The sequence below is a fragment of the Macadamia integrifolia genome, unplaced genomic scaffold, assembly GCF_013358625.1.
Source record: "Macadamia integrifolia cultivar HAES 741 unplaced genomic scaffold, SCU_Mint_v3 scaffold595, whole genome shotgun sequence".
Classification (NCBI taxonomy): domain Eukaryota; kingdom Viridiplantae; phylum Streptophyta; class Magnoliopsida; order Proteales; family Proteaceae; genus Macadamia; species Macadamia integrifolia.
The window spans coordinates 325,990-344,381 of record NW_024870494.1 but is presented as its reverse complement, the minus strand read 5'-3'; the positions used below and the strand labels follow the sequence as shown (position 1 = coordinate 344,381).

The 18,392-nt window shown below is 36.5% G+C and overlaps 3 protein-coding genes across 6 annotated transcripts in view; 2 read left to right on the top strand and 1 right to left on the bottom strand.

Annotated features, from left to right (window-relative positions):
• LOC122069403 (caffeoylshikimate esterase-like) overlaps positions 1-1,582 on the top strand; it is a 5,487-nt gene extending 3,905 nt beyond the window's left edge. Inside the window, exon 9 of the mRNA XM_042633417.1 lies at positions 229-1,582. Coding sequence (XP_042489351.1) covers positions 229-525 — 297 coding nt within the window. The 3' untranslated portion in view covers positions 526-1,582. The remainder of the gene's footprint in view (positions 1-228) is intronic.
• A 4,007-nt stretch (positions 1,583-5,589) lies between these two features.
• LOC122069391 (UDP-glucuronic acid decarboxylase 1-like) lies at positions 5,590-15,666 on the top strand. The gene is made up of 7 exons (XM_042633396.1): positions 5,590-6,672; positions 6,823-6,970; positions 7,111-7,190; positions 14,062-14,145; positions 14,258-14,332; positions 14,903-14,995; positions 15,091-15,666. Exons 1-7 carry the CDS (start codon positions 6,037-6,039, stop codon positions 15,292-15,294), a joined length of 1,320 nt encoding a protein of 439 aa, XP_042489330.1. The 5' UTR covers positions 5,590-6,036; the 3' UTR covers positions 15,295-15,666.
• Positions 15,667-16,348: 682 nt separating this feature from the next.
• The window catches only part of LOC122069390 (spliceosome-associated protein 130 A), a 6,902-nt gene continuing 4,858 nt past the window's right edge, over positions 16,349-18,392 (bottom strand). For all 4 annotated transcript variants that reach the window (XM_042633392.1, XM_042633394.1, XM_042633393.1 and 1 more), the window contains exons 3-4: positions 17,506-17,997; positions 16,349-16,741 (exon numbers count right to left, since the gene is read on the bottom strand). In XM_042633392.1, coding sequence (XP_042489326.1) covers positions 16,604-16,741; positions 17,506-17,997 — 630 coding nt within the window. In that variant the 3' untranslated portion in view covers positions 16,349-16,603. The remainder of the gene's footprint in view (positions 16,742-17,505; positions 17,998-18,392) is intronic.

The following is an 18,392-nucleotide window of genomic DNA, read 5'->3' as shown; positions in this document are numbered from 1 at the left end:
TTCTATGGTTATGATTCTACCTTCTATTTTTTTTTATTTCGTCGATTACAGTATAAACGGTTATGATCTCTCCCTCTATGCCATGCGGTTATGATTCCTCTGGCATTACAACGTTTAAAAGCTATATATATATATATATATATATTTTTTTAATATTTTTATACTAACTAACTAACTATATCTATAGCCAAGGGTTGAGCTAATTTAAAGTTTATGCATTTGGCACAGGTCTCATTACCGTTCCTAATAGTGCATGGAGGTGATGATAAAGTGACTGATCCTTCTGTAAGTAAATTGTTATATGAATTAGCAACAAGCGAAGACAAGACTCTGAAGTTGTATCCAGGGATGTGCCATGCTCTCACATCTGGGGAGCCCATCCAAAACATCGACTTAGTCTTCGCCGACATCGTCGACTGGTTGGATCATAGAACGACAGCGAAGACCTCCAGTACTAGATGGGAAACGGAGCAGAAGAGTGGATATGACCCTAAGATCCATGCTCTCCAAGGCAAGACTACATAGCTTGTATATGTAGTCTAAGCTCCCTTAGCTGCATTGTATTGGTGCTGAAATAATGACCACATACATGATACCTCGTGGTCTAGAATTAAGTTAGGTGCATCTTTCTATGGTTCTGTGGTTGAAACTTGAAAGAGTGAAAGTTTTCAACAAGGTATGGTTAGGATTGAGTTCCCCTTCATTCATGGCAAAGTAATAAATCCTTTGCCGAAGATTGCCAACACCATGAGATGGGCATTAAAAATAATAGGAGAGGTGTTTTCGACCCACATTATAAGGGGAGTAATAAAGACCTTAGGATGGTGGATGAACCCTCCGACCAAGTTTCCGTACATTCATGACGAAGAAAGAATATCTTTATATATAAAAGTTTTGATGATTGGATGGAACTTGGAATAGTATTATGCTAAAGCATGTGAAAATTCAAAAAATAAGTTGACTTCCAATTCACTAAAATAGGACATTGAATTAGATTAATAAAAAAAAAAAATCCTCAAAACTCTTTACTTCCCCTTATTCTATGGCTTTTGGGGGTAAAGGGTGAGATGCAACCTTTTTATATTATTTAAATAATTTTATAAATTCAACTTAGTAAGGTAGCGTGTTTTATGCATGGTATGATGACAATGGTTCAATTCATTGTAATGGATTAGAGTAATTTACTAATACAACAATCCCCGAAAAGATAATTAAGATTAAAAAAAAAAGATAATTTTTTGAGCTTTAAAAAGGCTAAAGTTTACCTTCACCGATGATGTTTTGACTTCATCATATGGGACCAATGGCAGTCATTAAGGGATGAAGAGATTAATCCTTCACCATGGGTGAAAAAAAAACTCATCTAACTATGAAAAATATTGGTACTTCATGAGGGATTGTTTGGTATGATTAGTCTTGATTTTGTTACTCTCTAACTGGGACAGTGGTGCATTGCAGAACAAGGACATCCCCCCCTACGTCAATGGATGAAAACGAGGCTTTAGTAAACGTCGCCATTCAACCACCGATCAGCTTCCTCCATTACTTTCACCTGTGAAGCGTCTATTAAGTTCTACCAAAATAAAAAAGAGAAGTGTCTATTAAGTTTTCATTACATGAAAGGCTCATAATGCTGTTGCATTATTGAGTGTATCCTTATTATTTATTTGTTTCCTTAATGCATTGCTTAATCATTAAAGAGGCTTCAAAGTTTTTTCATACTTGTTCTAGTATCTGAATCATGAATGAAGAAGATGAAGTTTTTTTTTTTTTTTTTTTTAATGACGTCCATCAAATATCTATGTATTGAAGATGCCTCTACTTATCTTCTCATTGGCTCCTGCATTGATTAATCATGCGACTAAGAACCATTCTATTACCATGAATAAATTATCCTGTATAATCAAATAGTAAACCCAAGAGTGTATAAATGGAATCACATAATCCATGGCAACCTCTGAGAAGACTAATTATTTTGATATGATTGTGAGGTCTTCATTTACTAAGGCTATGTTTGGTAGCCAATAGAAGAAAAGAAAAGAAAAGAAAAAAGTAAACTTTTTGTACTTTTTTCTTGGGTGAAGAATTTTTCTTTCCACTTGGTATTCACCCAAGAGAAGATTCGCCTTTTGAAATTCAAAATTCCTTTTGGGAATTGTGAAGTTTTCTTTTATTCTTCCAAATTTTTGTTTGCAAAAAGCACAAGAAAATATGAGAAAATATGAAAAGAAAATAAGACAAAAAAATAATGATTACACAATGATTTCCTATGTATCTATCTCTCTCCTAAAATTAAAAATTTTTTGAAATTTTTTCTTTTCTTTTCTTTTCTTCTCTTGGTTACCAAACATACATAATCTTTTTATTTTCTCACTATTTCTTTTCTTTTTTTTTCTTTTTTTTCTTTTCTAGATTCTTTTTTCATTTCTTTTCTTTTCTTTTCTTCTCTTGGCTCCCAAAGGCTGTGTTTGGTACCTAAGAAAATAAAAGAAAAGAAAAGAAAAAAATACACTTTTTGTACTTTTTCCCTTGGGTTAAGAATTTTTCTTTGCACTTGATATGTCTTCACCTAAGAGAAGATTCACCTTTTGAAATTCAAAAGTTTTCTTTTGCCCCCCAAAAAATTTTCTTGCAAAAAATATAGGAAAACATGAGAAAATTTGAAAAGATAATAAGACAAAAAATAATGATTTCATATGTGTCTATCTTTCTCCTAAAATTCAAAATTTTTTGAATTTTTTTCTTTTCTTTTATTTTCTTCTCTTAGTTACCAAAAATACATAATCTTTTTTATTTTCTCATCATTTCATTTATTTTCTTCTTTTTTCTTTTATAGATTCTTTTTTCCTTTCTTCTCTTGGCTACCAAACATAGCCTAAATGGTTAAAATAAATGAAGTTTAAGAGGTAAAGTGTGAGAATCCGTGAAGTGCAATGCACGTAGATGCAATGGTTTTAGGGAAATGGAAAACCCATTATCTTAAAATAATAAAAATAAAAAACAAGTATTAAAGCTAGCTGAAGTACCTAAAAAAACATAAAGGATTATTATTATTATTATTATATGAAGGGGGACTCCCTTGTTGTAGGTAAAGGGAATTCCATCACTGGGATTCCATAATGATCTCTCGCTGTAAACAAATGTTCAAACTGTCTTTACTATTCTAGAAGTTTCATCCAAACACCAGTATCGTAAGTGAAGAGAGAGCGTGAGTATTATAATGATCTTTTTTTTAATGAGATGTGTTGAGTGTTTGTTGTGCCCCCTAGCTCCATTGTGAAGAAGAAATAACATTCGAAGGTCCCATTGAATTGAAAATAAAATAAGAGAAATGAGAACAAATTGAAACCATAATTGAACAAAATTTATAGTCACTATCTATACCAGTTGAGTAGTTAACTAAAACTTAGTAAGCATAATTATTAAAATTTATTTCTCAACCAAATCATTCGGATTAATTTGAAAAAAAATATATATTATACAGCTAATTAATATATTTAAAAACTTCAATTATCAATTATGAAAATATTTGAAGGTAGTTGCACCATTACTATTACAAAAATATCGTTTTCTTTCCTACATTAATTTTAGGGAAAATATTGGGTTTTATTTGGGTTTCTTTACTTGACATTGACTGCAACGTGGTCACTTTGTTTATTCAATTCCACCTCATAGAATTACACCATATGGTAATCAATGTTAGGAGATATTAGACCACATTTAATGTTCAAAAAAAATAAAAAATCAGAAGAGCAATTCAATAATTATCAATTTAAATGTTAATTATGTTAAAATAGAGGAAAACTTGTATTAAATAACCATTTAAGTTATATATATATATATATATATAATATCAAAGGAATAAGGTTCCCCACCCTTCCACTGTGAAGACGAACACCTACATGTCACATCAATGGGTGTTATGGAAAAGGTATCTTATATTGAGAATATCAGACAGAAAAATAATAATTAATCTATAGTAAATTGCACCTTGATATTGTAGAAGTTTTACATGAAAGACAAAAGAAAAATAAAATTTAAAATCAAAATAGAAGTAATTAAATTTCGACTAAGATCCCAATATTTAAGTCTTCTTAAATACTAAATATTGTTTTGGAGGGGTACTTGAAATTTCCCAAATTATGGTTTCAATCCTTACACCTGAAATCAAATATTTACATGCTCAAGTCTAAAACCTTGGGTCCACCTAATTGTGTCAAAATTAGGCTTATATTTAATCTTTTACTCTCCCATTTATTTGCATTGTTTGTATCTTCAACCGTTTTTTTATGAGTTCTATTTTTAACTTTAATTAATTTGTCACTTTATTTGGCCGAAAATTTGTCATGTACGTAAATACCTTTTGGTTTATTGGTCCTAGAAATTTTAATTCTTTTCATTTCGCTATGTGACATGTTTGACTGTTTGAGCATGTTCAAGAAAACCTCTCCATGGTTTTAGGTATCAATATCAGATTAGTTGTATCAAATATTCGACCAATTCTGTATCAAAAGTACGAATGCAAAATGATACAAAAATCTGTATTGATATTTTAAGGGGGGCAAAATGGTCCGATCAAGTCTAGGACAATTAATTCATAACAATATCAAGGGAAAAGGCTAAGCAAATCGTCACGGTGCTCAGCATGTGTCATCCTCTTTTCTCTCATCTGAAAAAGACACTTTTTATATCTAACATTCGGATTAGTACAAGCAACTAACTTATCGAAAGTTGGTGAGATGCCCAACTAGGGGTGTCAATTCAAAGCCCGCACCGATAGGCTTGACCAAACCCGACATGTTTATGGCTCGACCTAGACCGATCCGTTTAATAGGTAGTACACGGTGCAACGGGTATGCCCAATGTGCCTCCCAATCGGCCTATTTACAAGCTTGAGTCGGATCGACACGTATAGCCCGACCGTTCATATAGGTATTTTGATTTTTTTGAGATAGAATATAATATATATTGATATTTTTATCAATTATTGATTGTGATTGAGTGTAATATATTTTCAAAATTGTTGATGATTTAACAAAATTAATAAAAATATCTTAAAATCGAAGAAAAATAAAGACCATTTAAGACCCGTTTAAAGCTTTATTGCTACATTATCTCGTTTAAGGCCTGATTAACCTGATTAGGAGAAGCCCCATTAAAACCCAAAATCCGACCAAACCTGACACTATACTGACTAAGACCAACTCATCCCTTAAATATGTAGGTCATGATCTGAGGACATAGGCCCGCTAAGCCTGATTAAGCCCGACCGAGATTGACACCTATATGCCCAACCCTCTCTCTCTCTCTAATATAAATATCAGTATCGTGAGTGGAAACTAATCTCTATAACGTGCACTAAAAACTCTGAACCTCCCCAACTATCCCTAAAGAATAAATTAAAAATAAAAAATAAAAAGCCGGGTAAAGTTTAGCACTTTAGCTGGTATACCAAATGGGTTTGGTTTTGACTTTTGGAGAATTTGATTTGGGTTAGCGGGTTGGGTAAGCGGAGCGGCTTTCCGGTCTAAGGAGTAAGAACGGGGATCCCGAGATCCAAGGAGGAAACGCTCTGTCTTGGAAACGACATCAGGAGTTCAGGAGTCAGGACTCGTGGCGGAGTCGGATCTCGGTTGTAAAAGGTCACAAAATCATGTCCTCAGGTCTCTCACTCTCTTTCTCTCTCTAGCCTTCCAACTTCTAACTGCTTTCAAGAACCCCGAAGCTCTGTTACACTCTTACCTGCTCGTTCTCATGAACCCAAATCAAATCAGATGACTTCAACCTTTTCAAATCAATCAGAGTCCGAGAATTTCCAGTCCTCTTCCCGGAGATCGGTTCCCTCTTCTCAGGTAAGAGAAAAACAACGGGGAAGAGATTAGAATTAGTTTCTCATTTGATTTCATCCAATTTCTTTTGCGTATTCTGGAATCCATTTCCTCATCTTTCAATTTGAAAGGAACCCAGAAAAAAAACCCAAAAGAGCAGTCGAGCAAAACATAGAAATCTTGTTTAAAGCTTCAGAAGAACCGAAACATGAAACAGCTTCACAAGCAATCAAGCGTGAACCACAGACGAGATGAAGAGAACCCAACGACAATATCCCACACCGATCCTTATTCTCCTAAAGCCCTAAAACATCCCAGGACTCTACCTAGATCTATCAATTACCTCATCAAAGAACAGCGTCTCCTCTTCATTCTTGTGGGCATCCTTATCGCCTCCACCTTCTTCATCCTCCAGCCTACCTTATTGGGGATTGGCCCGTCTGACAACACCCACGCTGCCATAAGAGAGTTTCCTACTAGTGTTACCAATCGTGAGAAAATGACGTACCCGTTTCAGAATTCGTTGAATTATGGGCCTGGTAAGGTTGGGAGAGTTCCAGCGGGAATCCAGAGACGGCGCTTGCGGATTGTCGTCACAGGTGGTGCTGGGTTCGTTGGTAGTCATCTTGTCGACAAGCTGTTAGATAGAGGGGATAATGTGATTGTGATTGACAATTTCTTTACCGGAAGGAAGGAGAATGTGGTGCACAATTTTGGGAATCCAAGGTTTGAGCTCATTCGACATGATGTGGTTGAGCCGATACTTTTGGAGGTGGATCAGATTTATCACCTAGCTTGTCCGGCTTCCCCTGTACACTACAAATTCAATCCCATCAAGACAATAATATCCTTTATGCGGTTATCATGGCTTTCTATAATTTTGTCCCTTTTTTTTTTTTTTTTGGTTTCTCTAGGCTAAACATAAAAAGTTTGGTTTTGGTTCTGTTGTTATTCATTGAGTCTGGAATTATTTATGGTCCTTGACTATGATTACAAGACCAATGTGATGGGAACCCTGAACATGTTGGGCTTGGCAAAAAGAATTGGAGCAAGGTTTCTACTCACCAGCACAAGTGAAGTTTATGGGGATCCACTAGAGCACCCACAAAAGGAAACGTATTGGGGGAATGTGAACCCAATTGGTGAGCTACCATTTCCGAATCCTGTTTATTTCTTTCTTGTTGATGTTTTTGCTACTTATATATTTCTCTGTATAGATCTTCTACTCTTTCTAGTTTCTATGCTTTTCTGTGAATTGTTTTAACTCTTTGGTCTTGTATAGGTGTCCGAAGTTGTTATGATGAAGGAAAACGGACGGCTGAAACTTTAGCAATGGATTACCACCGAGGTGCAGCAGTTGAGGTAAGTGATTCTGATATTGCTTGTAGATGTGTTCTTTTAGAAATGTGATTGCCAGTAAGAGAACTGTCTCAAAGGTGGGCATCATATTGCTGTGACTTAATCATCATTCAGTAATGCTACTTGAATTGTGTATCATTCTACTTTGGTGTGTAAAAGGTTCTACTGTGGTCTTATTTCAGGTTCCTTTTGTTCCCTCTTCTTTTGATTGAGGTCTCCTGCTAACATTACCTTGGAGGTGGACCACATATTTGAATCCTTAGTTTAGTGGGTGCTAGTTTGAATAGGCTTACAGTGCCATCAGTTCTTTTAGAGTCCCTTCGTTTAAGATATTGTGACAATGTACAACCTGTCATAGATATCTTTGCAGATTCAAAAAATGTTTCTTTTGTATATATTCTGATTCTAGATTAGTTTTCTAGATTCTGCTTCCCTTTTGTCTTATTGATCGAGTTTAAGCCTTGAGAATGTATCCATTTCAATGCATATGGTTGGCCGAGGAAGGCCTGCAATACTTTTGTCCATTTCAGAGTTCAGTCGTGCATTTTGGCACAGCTATTTGGATTTCTACATGCTTCCAGGGGGGGGGGAGGAAAAAGAAAAAGACAAGGGTATGTAAATATTTAGCTTTCAACAACACTCTCATTGCCTACAAATGATTTTTTGACTTAAGAAAATGATTTTTTGACTTAAGAATGAGAAGCCACATGCCATGGTGGTATGCAAGATTGGGCATGGAGTGCACAGATAAGGTGTGTGATGGCAGGCTTTTCATCATATTTTCCATCTTATGAGATTTGGGTTAGATGGCATTTGTGGTCAAGTTTTGTCTTCTCAGCCTCCTTCCGTTTTTTGGTTGATGGGGTATTGAAGGACTTATTTAAAGGGACTTTGACAGAGGGATCCCCACTGGTCATTTCATTTATATCTATCATCATTGCTGAAGGATTGAGTTGACTTATACCACAAACTGCATGGAGATGCATGAGTGGTGATTTTAATTGGAAGTTGGGGCATCATTGAGTCTCTTTTTCCTTTTTATGTGTTGGTGTCCATCTCCAGTAGTTAATTTATTAGGTCTAGATTCATTAGTTGTTTAGGTTTTCTAGGTTCAGAGAATCTTGGGGCAGTTAAGTAATTGAAGATATTGTTCTATAGTATGTGGTTAATTATAATAGTCCTTTGGATATGTCAGTCATTTATGTGGTCAAAGTCTTTTGGTCTATAAGAGTAGGGAGGATTTTTGTCATCAATAAATTCAATAAAAAGAGCTTATTAGTTCAATGTATGCCATTGAAGGAGAGTTTGAACCGAGTAGTCAACCTCATCTGTAACAAGAAAATTTTAATGAGAAAATTGGTTTGAGTTGAGTTCTAGTTGTGAAACCCAAGAAGTACCTAGTCTCTCTCTCTCTCTCTCCCTGTTCTTATTTCTTATTCCTATCTCTTCCCTCAAGGCTCAACATGATACTCTCTCTATTGGAGCAATCTGTCGCACAAAGTATGTTTAGCTTCCTGTATCAGATTGGGTAAAAATAGTACTTAAGGTGAGTGAAAGAAGAAATGTTTGTTAGAAGGGAAGCCAACCTTGATTTATAATTCAATGCTTAATTTTCTGTTTTATTCTATTTTCCTTGTTGCTATACTGGTTTCAGGGGCCGAAAGGCTTGAAATTTTTTTCCTTTGGATAAGTGATAGACTTGAGAAAATTAGCTGTTCAGAGATGTGCCTCTCACTTTCTTGTTCAGTTGGGAGAATGCCATCATTGTCAATGTCACAAGAGCCTGAAAAGAGGAGATTTGGGACCTAGTGGGGAAGTGAAACTGGATTTTGGGTGCTTCTATCTTGGGAATCCGGGCCTGTCAGGAGCGTGGGGGTAGTGATTATAACATGAAGTGGAGTTGTTTTGGGTACCTACTCAGGTCCAACGGGAGTGGGAACGCTGTCAGAACTGAACTTCTCTCCATTTGGTGGGGACTGGAGTTCACTATTAGGGGCCTTTCATTGATATAATTGTAAAAGGAGATTCAGCTACTATCATTTCTTGGCCATCTTCCAGTAAGGATGGCCCCTATTGGTTTGCTCATGTTATTTGTCACATTTAAGTTTTTAACTTCTCAGTTCAACCTGTTGTTCCATTGGAATCTGAGATCAGCTAATGACATGACAAATAAGCTGGCCAAGCAAGGGGTTCATAGATCGAGTTGATTTTCTAGGCATTCATTGCCACTGTCTATCTTTGTTTGTGTATTATATTCAGCTTTATTTCACATTGTATGTTCAGAGTCTTTTATAATTGGACTTCATACTTGGTCTCGGGCTCTGTGCTCTTCCATCTCATCTTTAATGAAAATTTTGTCAGCTATTCGGGGGAGAAAAAGACTTGAAAAGATAGAGATTTTCTGTGGGATTGCCCTTGATGATGAAGAATGATACCATTGTTAATTGAACTCTATTTGCAAGTTTAAGGATCAATAAGCTTGGGCCATAAAGAAATGTATTACTTCGTAAGTATCTGGTGCAGATTGTTGAAGAAAATGCTGATGCATACATTGACGTCACCCTTTCCTAGCAGTTTGAGATTTAAGGTGAAATGGTAGTGAACATGGTATCAGAGCAGGGAGGTCAAGTGTTTGACTCCTGGGAAGTGCATTGGAAGGGTTTTCCCAACATTTCTTCTCCCTCGGTGTCATGTGAGCTCCATGTGCAAGGACCATGGGATCTTGGTCTGCACTTGCAAGGGAGTTTTGATGTATACATTGACGCTGCACTTCCCTAACAGTTTGAGATTTTAGGTGAAATGATAGCAAACAGAAAATAGTCACGTTTGGAGGTCAGTCATTGATGCTGAGTATTGGAACAAGATGCCTATTGGTACGAGAATTTGAAGTCTTGTGTGTACATTGTGTGTGTGTGTGTGTGTGGTGGTGTATACTTGATGAGTTTGACAAATATTATCTTCTTCAGTGTTGGGACGTGGCTGAGTTAATTTTTTTTGGAGTTTATATGTTAAAGGCTGTGTGGCATATGCCCAATGTTATACAGTTATTGCAGCATGTAAGTCGGGAGTTGGCATGCTATGGTATGGATTCTATGGATGAGGAGACGTGTAGTGATGTTGATTAGTTGACGAACCTATAATGAAGAAGATCTGGGAATGGATATAACTGGCCATGGGGGCTGCTTTACAGTCAAATTCTTTCTTTTGTCCTTGACTGGTGGTGCCAAAGGTGGGTTTCCTGCAGCATTTTATAGGTTCCGTGTCTTCCACTAATGCAGTTGAGGGTTCTAGAAAAGATTCTAGAAAAAAGAATTACAATTATATTACGATATGTATAGATTCAATGGGACCAAGCATGTATACATATTGGATGAAACTAAACTAGACTAAGGAAGATGACCAAATCTGGCAATCTGAAAATTGAACCAGAAACAGGGGTTCGACCTGGTGTTGAATCAAGAGAAATAAGAAGTAAGAAAAAGAAGAATAGTAGAAGTGAAGAGAGTAAGATCACACCTATTAAAATCATATCAGAAGAAGGAAGGAAATCAGGTCTGGGATACAAATCCCATATGGCCTGCTCAACAACAGTAAAACTCTTGATAAAATAAAAAAATTTAACTCCAAACATTCTTAATTGATGGGGGTGTATTTATTACATTTATAAAGAACTTCTAAAATTCTTAAAGGCTTATAAAAGGACATAAAAAGGACTCCTAATCACCCTTAACACATTGAATTAAGTAAATAGACTGCAAACAGAACTCTATCTAATTGTCAATTATCCTAATCTAATCCAAATACTGAACTGCTAATTCTGTGTGCTAAATTTATCCCACTTTATGGTCTTATAAATTAGGCCCATTGCAATGGAACTAAAAAAAGTAGAAGGCCCAACCTATAATATAACTAACCAGAGGTCAAGTTGAATCCATCGGACTGCCACCTGCATCTTGTGGGCCTCCCAAGCATGCACATAGGCCTCCATATGGGATTAATGTCTAATGCAACTGCATCATCCACCTGAGGCATTTTTCATGTGGACCATTTTCTTTAAAAAAAAAAAAAAATTCCTTAATGTTAATGGCTACCAAGGATGAATGGAGTGGTCAACTTTGTTTGCTAGACACTCAAATAGGAGCAATGGTTGACATTTCACATTAAATTATGAAATGTTGTAAATTTTTATCCTTCCTGCACCTGTGTGAAAATGATGATCCACATTTTTATTTATTTATTTTTATTTTTTTCTGGTGGAGCTTGCTGCTCTAGAAATCTTCAGTTGCATTGCAGCTTTCAATGAAGATTTGATTTTTTGACTTTGTAAAGCTATTCGTACATCAATTGATGATATATCATTCTTGGCCTGTTGTAGAGTAGAGTTCAGAAAGATTTTTTATGACAAGTAACATGAATGAGCTTGTTGCCTGATATTTAAAGTGACCTCTTTCTTTGGTCATCTATCCTAAAATATTTTGAAGAAATCAGAAGAAATGAGGGGAACTCAATCACCTTGATGAATTTTTTGTGACAAAATTATATCTCTTTATCTTATAATTATAGCCTGTAGATGAATACAGCATCTAGACAAAAACTCAGAACCTCATAGCCACTACTTGGGGTTGGCTACATGTATCTTGTCCTGGCATTCCACAAGGTTGGATTAGAAGTTTCTTGAGTCATGGCTGCTGGCTTTATGCATTCACCCCCATCATTTTTCTGTTGCTTGGGACAGGCTTTGTAAAATGTATCTGTGCAGGTTTTCAGCCATAGAATAATCTCTTCTTTTTTTTTTTTTTTTTTTCACCCGAATTAGGTTCATCCTCTTAAATTCAGATATTAATAAACATCTCACCTCATTCACCCCTCCACCCTAGGTCCACCACCCCCCCCCCAAAAAAAAAAAATAAAATAAAATAAAATAAACCTTTAATAGCTTTCATGAGAAACTTCAGTATTTGTTGTTGGGAAATTGTATTTATGTGACTATATAGAAACAATGAACTGTAGTAATATATAAATGAAAATGATCTGAAAGTATAAGTTGATTCACAGTAAAATCGTATGTTACAGTAAAAGGATCCTACTTTATTGCTTCTGTCTCTCAAGATCCTAATAATAAACGGAACTGGCCCAACCCAATATTTTGTTCTAATAAGGGTTGGTAGTATTTAGTTAGTCATCATGTCTTTTGTTTATCATGTTTTGTTACCTAGGAATATTTTGCATCTTTTAGAGGAAGTGGTTGGTGAACTCATTGGTGGATGAGCTTCACCAGGGGCCCCCGATTGTGGGTAGGCAATCTTTTTGTGTAGGGCCATAACCCTATTGTGTAGTCCTCTTTTGAGGTTATGGTCTTTGGCGAGCTGTTGCTGTACTTTTCCTTATCAACTTCCCCTCTTTTAGCAATAAAAGGGTTTGATCTGAGAGGTTGGGCACCAAGTTTGATGGTTGATGTATAATACGAGAGCCTTTCCCTTGAACACCATTGTAATACTACTTTATCCAATATTCATTGGGTCAGCATCAGCAAAAGTAACTTCTTGTACAATTTCTCTTCCCCCAACCCCCCCCCCCTCTGGGTGGTCCTAAAGACAACTCGCCACTGAAGGGGAATAGGTAGTTTGGGCCATTGTGGCACATAGGATAAGTGCTTATACCACTACGATGCAAACTACAAGACCCAAATATGAGAACTCTCCTTTAACTGTAGGTTGGTTGTGCAACTCATCTAGACAGTCATTGATCCTTTACAAATTCTTCTCAGTAGGTTAAGTACCTAATATATTGCTGATTTTGATACTCCATGTATCAGAGTGCAGTTTTTTTTTTTTTTTTTTTTTTGTCCTTCCAAAAATTGTTACTTTCTATAAACATTTGACTGGTTTGTGACAGTAAATACACAGTTGACATTTGCTGTCAGTTTCAAGGTTTAATATTTTGATTATTTTCAGAAGAAAGGTTTGATATGTGAATATAGACCTTTTTAATGTAATATTTTTTTGATAGATCGGCCCCAAGGGGAGTTGAACTTTTTTAATGTGCTATTGTTACTTTCGAAGGGAATTATTTATTTTTATGTTGCATTTCATTAGATCCATTATATGCCTGATAATTTAATCTTTTTAAGGCGTTACTGAATATTTTATGCTCTACTTAAATTATACTTCCAGGTCTTTACCACGGTTTACATAATTTCTTTGACCTTTGGAGCCTCTTATATGGTGAACCCCCGAAAGATAGAACAGGATTTTTTATATCAATTGACAAATATTCCTTTTCAGTATGTTCCAAAGTGATTATCTCTTTTTGTTTGTTATCATACTGGTTCCAAAGTGATTATCTCTTTGTTTGTTATCATACTGTATAGGTCTTATGTTGAAAATCGGTTATCAAGTTTTACAGTATAGTTCATATTGAAAGCATTAATGGACTAGTACAGACATTGTGTTGATATTTTGTGCACCTGTGTCTGTCTGCACAAGATTTTTGTGATCCATATGGTTTGCCATGACCTGATTATATAAGAAAGATCCTCCGTTGTTTGCTTGTCTTTCACCTCTGTCATGCATATTGATGCATCTTCTCAATAACATTTCATCTGAAGGGATAACATAAATATTGGGAGAAAAGTAAGCTGAGGATAGTAGCAGGTGCAGCGTGCATGCCTTTCCACATACGTATAGACTTCTATTAGGTTCTTTACCATAATTGTTTGCTATTATTTGATAGTACTTGGAAGTGCTTTGTTTGCTAGTCTTTTCACTGCCTACATAGATAATTTGACATTTGGAAAATACTCCATGCAAAAGTACTTTGAGGGATTGATTAAGAAGGGGGAGAAAAAGTGTAATCTGAGGTTTTTCTGTTCCAGGTGCGTATTGCCCGCATTTTCAACACTTATGGACCTCGCATGTGTATAGATGATGGACGTGTAGTCAGCAATTTTGTTGCCCAGGTTGGTTCTCTTTGACATTTCCTTGGTAATGGCTTCAATAATGTGCCTTCTGAAATTAGGACATTTGGACATCCTATCATGAGGAAAATTTTCTAACTAACATACATTACAGGTCCTTCGTAAACAACCAATGACAGTATATGGTGATGGAAAACAAACACGAAGCTTCCAATTTGTTTCTGACTTGGTAATTCTCAAATTTATTTTATTGAATGTCTGTTTTAAGCATGCTATGTTTTACCCTCTGGGATTGGCAGAGTTCTTACTTTTATCTGTTGTATGTCAAGTATGTGCTATTTTTTCTTTTGAGACCACGAGATAACCAATTGTTTGTGGAGGCCACATCCATTTTAATTGTCATTGTGCACTACTGCCATATAGATTATCTTGTATCTGGTCCGTCATTCATTGCACTAGTAAATCTTTTATGATGAGCATAATAGAGATGGCAAATGTGGTATAATTTTGTCTCAGGCCAAAATCGTTCTTTGTATAACTTAATTCGGGGAATAGATGACTGCTTCTTTCTTTTGCTCCTCTCTTATCCATCTGATTATGAAATGAATGTTCATGACTGCCGTTTCGTGTGGGTGGTTGTCTCTTTCTAAATCTCATTGCATGTTTCCATTTGATGTCCAAATGTTGCAGAGTTGAGAGTTCTTGCAACTCCCCCCGCCCCCACCCTCTCCCACTTTGTGGATTTCTTGAGATAAAGGATAGTTGATACAAAATAGAAGACTAATGTTTCTGGTGGTAGGTTGATGGACTGGTGGCACTAATGGAAGGAGATCATGTGGGACCATTCAATTTGGGTAACCCGGGTGAATTTACCATGTTAGAGCTTGCTGAGGTGGGCAATTCTTTGGATGATTTAGTGAAGACATTATTTGACTTGCTTAACCACAATTTTATTTTGCAATTGATTAAATTTACCTGTTATTGCAGGTTGTCAAAGAGACGATTGACTCTAGTGCAACCATTGAATTCAAACCAAACACTGCAGATGATCCACATAAAAGGAAACCAGATATCTCCAAAGCTAAGGAGCTGCTGAATTGGGAACCAAAGATCCCACTGAACCAAGGCTTGCGTTTAATGGTTACTGATTTCCAGAAACGTATCCAAGAGGAAGGGGAAGGTCTCAAATAAGATAGGCAGCTACTTTGTATATTATGGAAAACATGTCCTGATCCCATGATGAGGATTTTTCTATTTTTTATTTTTTGAACAAGTTTGGTGTTCCTATGATGAGGATTTTACATTATTATTCCCAATCTTTTGGTTCCTTGTCATATATTTCATCCTCATCTCAATCTACTGCCCAGAAAACTCAGCTGTATCACATCGCTTCTCCACATTAGCTTCTGACGAGGACTTGCTGAGCTTTTTGGTTTCTCAGACAGCGAGGTGGTTGTAATCCAGGCTTTCCAGCCTTTTATCAGGTCTGTTATTATTGGTGCAGAAGTGTCATAAAATTTGAAATATGATCAGCAGTAAGAACATATTTGATGGGTGTTTTTTTCTTTTTCTTGGTTGTGGCTGGACTTGTTAAGCATACCTTACTAATTATAGTTTTGATTTATTGAGTGGCAGTCAGAGGTTTCATACCAAGAGGGGAATGAATTGGGTCATGCAGAAGATAAAAAAAAATAATAATAATAATAAATAAATATATATATATATATATATATCTATATATATATATACACACACAATTTCTATCCAAGGGGCATTGATAAAGATCACAAGCATGCACAAGATTACGAGGAAGGAGATATGGGGCAATGTTTTCTATTTGAGAGCAGCCCTTACCACAGACAAGAGCACGCAATGACCACTATGCCCTCACACCCTATGTCGGTGCAAGGGCACTCTAGGATAGAAAACACTTACCCAAGAGATATAAAACATACAATATGATTTAGAGTGATTTGGACCCAATGTCCATCCACTAGTCAATGGTAGTGATCAAACCTTCCCACAATTGGTTTTCAAATCAGACCAATTAAACCTTTCCAATTGGCTCTTCCGATGATGGCAATCAAAACTTAATTTTTCGTGATCAAACTTTGGAGACACCTTATCTCCCACTAACTGTTCCTCAATGCTCTCAGCCTTTGCTACCACATTCAAATTAGATGCCCACACTACTTGTATGACTATTTGAAGGTAAAAATAAATACTCACGCAAGAGAAAGGAAAATGAACAAAACCTTCCCACATCACTAGTACACGAAGAAGAAATATCCATTTTTCTGATGATTAGATAACAATAACAATACATAGCAAAGAGCAAAAAGGGTCAAAACAACTCATCAACTGATTTTTGCTCGTAATTGGACTCAAATCCACCCACTGTGCCCGAGTTGCTTTAAGTAATTTCAGTAGTATACAAAGGAGATCAAGATAATAGGTGCCAACAATTGCGTCAGATCAGGAGGCCTAGTAGACATGCTTCTCATATGATCTTATTCCTGATGTCTTCAAGTTTCTTCAGTATCTCCCCTGGAGTTCTATCCAGTTCATCTGCAATCTTCCTCTGCATATCCGCAGGCAGTGTGGGGAACTGTTCACACAGATCTCCATCAATCACATCCTGCAAAATTAATCCCATGAATGTAAGGTAACTGTTACCAGAAGATAAAAATATAAATACAAACTAGTAACTGCAAAGTTGAGACGAAATGGAAGAAATGGTAGGTAGATGGAATTTAGAAAAGGAAACTAATTTGTGGCAGATGAAGAACAAAGCATGAACCAAACAAGTAATGTTGCAGAAATATTTCTTCCCTCAATTGTGTTCTTTGCCTCATTCTTTTGGACCATCCAGAGGAAAGAATAATATAGATAGCAAGCGGCCATGGTTTCTCTTTTTCTCTATCAAAGGAGTCTGCATGTCACATATGGAATCCCAATGGAGAGGCCCACATGTTGGCATACAAACACAGTTGTTCCAGAAGAAGAACCAGAAATAATTGAAACCATTAAACTAAGGGTGTCTTTAGTACACATTCTTCGAATCTTTCTTTGTCCCAGCAATTGTTTCGGACAAAATAACGGTTGTTTGGTATCCCTATTTTAACACCACCCCACCCCCCCCCCCCAAAAAAAAAAAAAAAAAAGGACCATCTTGATTATCAAAAAAACTCTTTTATACTAGCTAAGATAAGAAATGCAATTGGCCTGACTTTAGCATTCAGTTTGATAATAACACAGATGGGAAATCAGATGATACAGCATGCCATGTCTAGTAGGGGTTTTTTTTTTTGGGAGAGGGGGGGGGGGTGGGTATATGCAACTCACAAAGTGATTGTGAGTTGTACCAATGTTTGAACAAGAAATTCAGTCTCAAATGTTTACCTTCACTGGGAAGTAGGCCGATCTGAAGGCCATGTGATCTCTGCCACACAAAGGTGGGTGCTCCTGCCTCATATGCATCTCCAGATGAGAAAAGAAGTCAACATCTTCCCTGGATGAGAAAGCAAGCAAAGCTCCCAAGCTGCCCATGACAGTTCCATAAATGATGCAGTCACCACCCCCTGGTATGAGAGATGCCTTCTGCAAACATGTGACCACATCACCCACATGGAATTGTACAATCTCCTCTACCTTGTTCGGAGCCCCATTCAGCTTCCCTTGCTCCCACTTTATCTTCCCTCCTGTTGGATCTTCCTCAATCTCATCTGAGACATCCTGTGGTAAACGCACAAAGTACACATTTCCAAACTTGTCGGCACCTGCCATGGTGTCAAAGTCTATATGGTGGGATGCTGTAAGCCATCTGGGAACACAATCATCTGCAAATATATAAAGCTGATTCTCATCCCGTCTGTACTTGCAGTAATGGAATGACTGTAAAGAAAAGCACCAATCCATGGTCAGTATTTAATTTAAGAAATAGATGGAAAAAAATAAAATATATATTGCATCAAAGAGAAATAACGCTGCAAATTGGATTAGTTGGGTCATGTTGAAAGGGAGAACCCAAGAACAAAACTGTCACCTTTTCTCCTGATAGAGAACCAAAAGAATAAAAAACAAAACCAAGGTACATGGAGTAAAGTACAACACCAACAACAATAGCTCACAAGCCTAAGACTCAAAAGAGTAAGGGTCCATAGGAAGTGCCAATCTATCCACTTCCTCTCAACCACCCCCCCCCCCAAAAAAAAAGGAAGAAAAAAAAGAAGCTAACAGAATTGTGTTAGCAGACTGTCAAATTTCAACCAGACTAGTTTGTTTGAAAG

Coding starts and splice junctions, on each gene's coding strand:
- LOC122069391 (XM_042633396.1), top strand. CDS start 6,037: ATGAAACAGCTTCACAAGCAATCAAGCGTGAACCACAGACGAGATGAA. Junction 14,146..14,257: donor TCAGCAATTTTGTTGCCCAG/GTTGGTTCTCTT, acceptor CATACATTACAG/GTCCTTCGTAAACAACCAAT. Junction 14,333..14,902: donor TCCAATTTGTTTCTGACTTG/GTAATTCTCAAA, acceptor TTCTGGTGGTAG/GTTGATGGACTGGTGGCACT.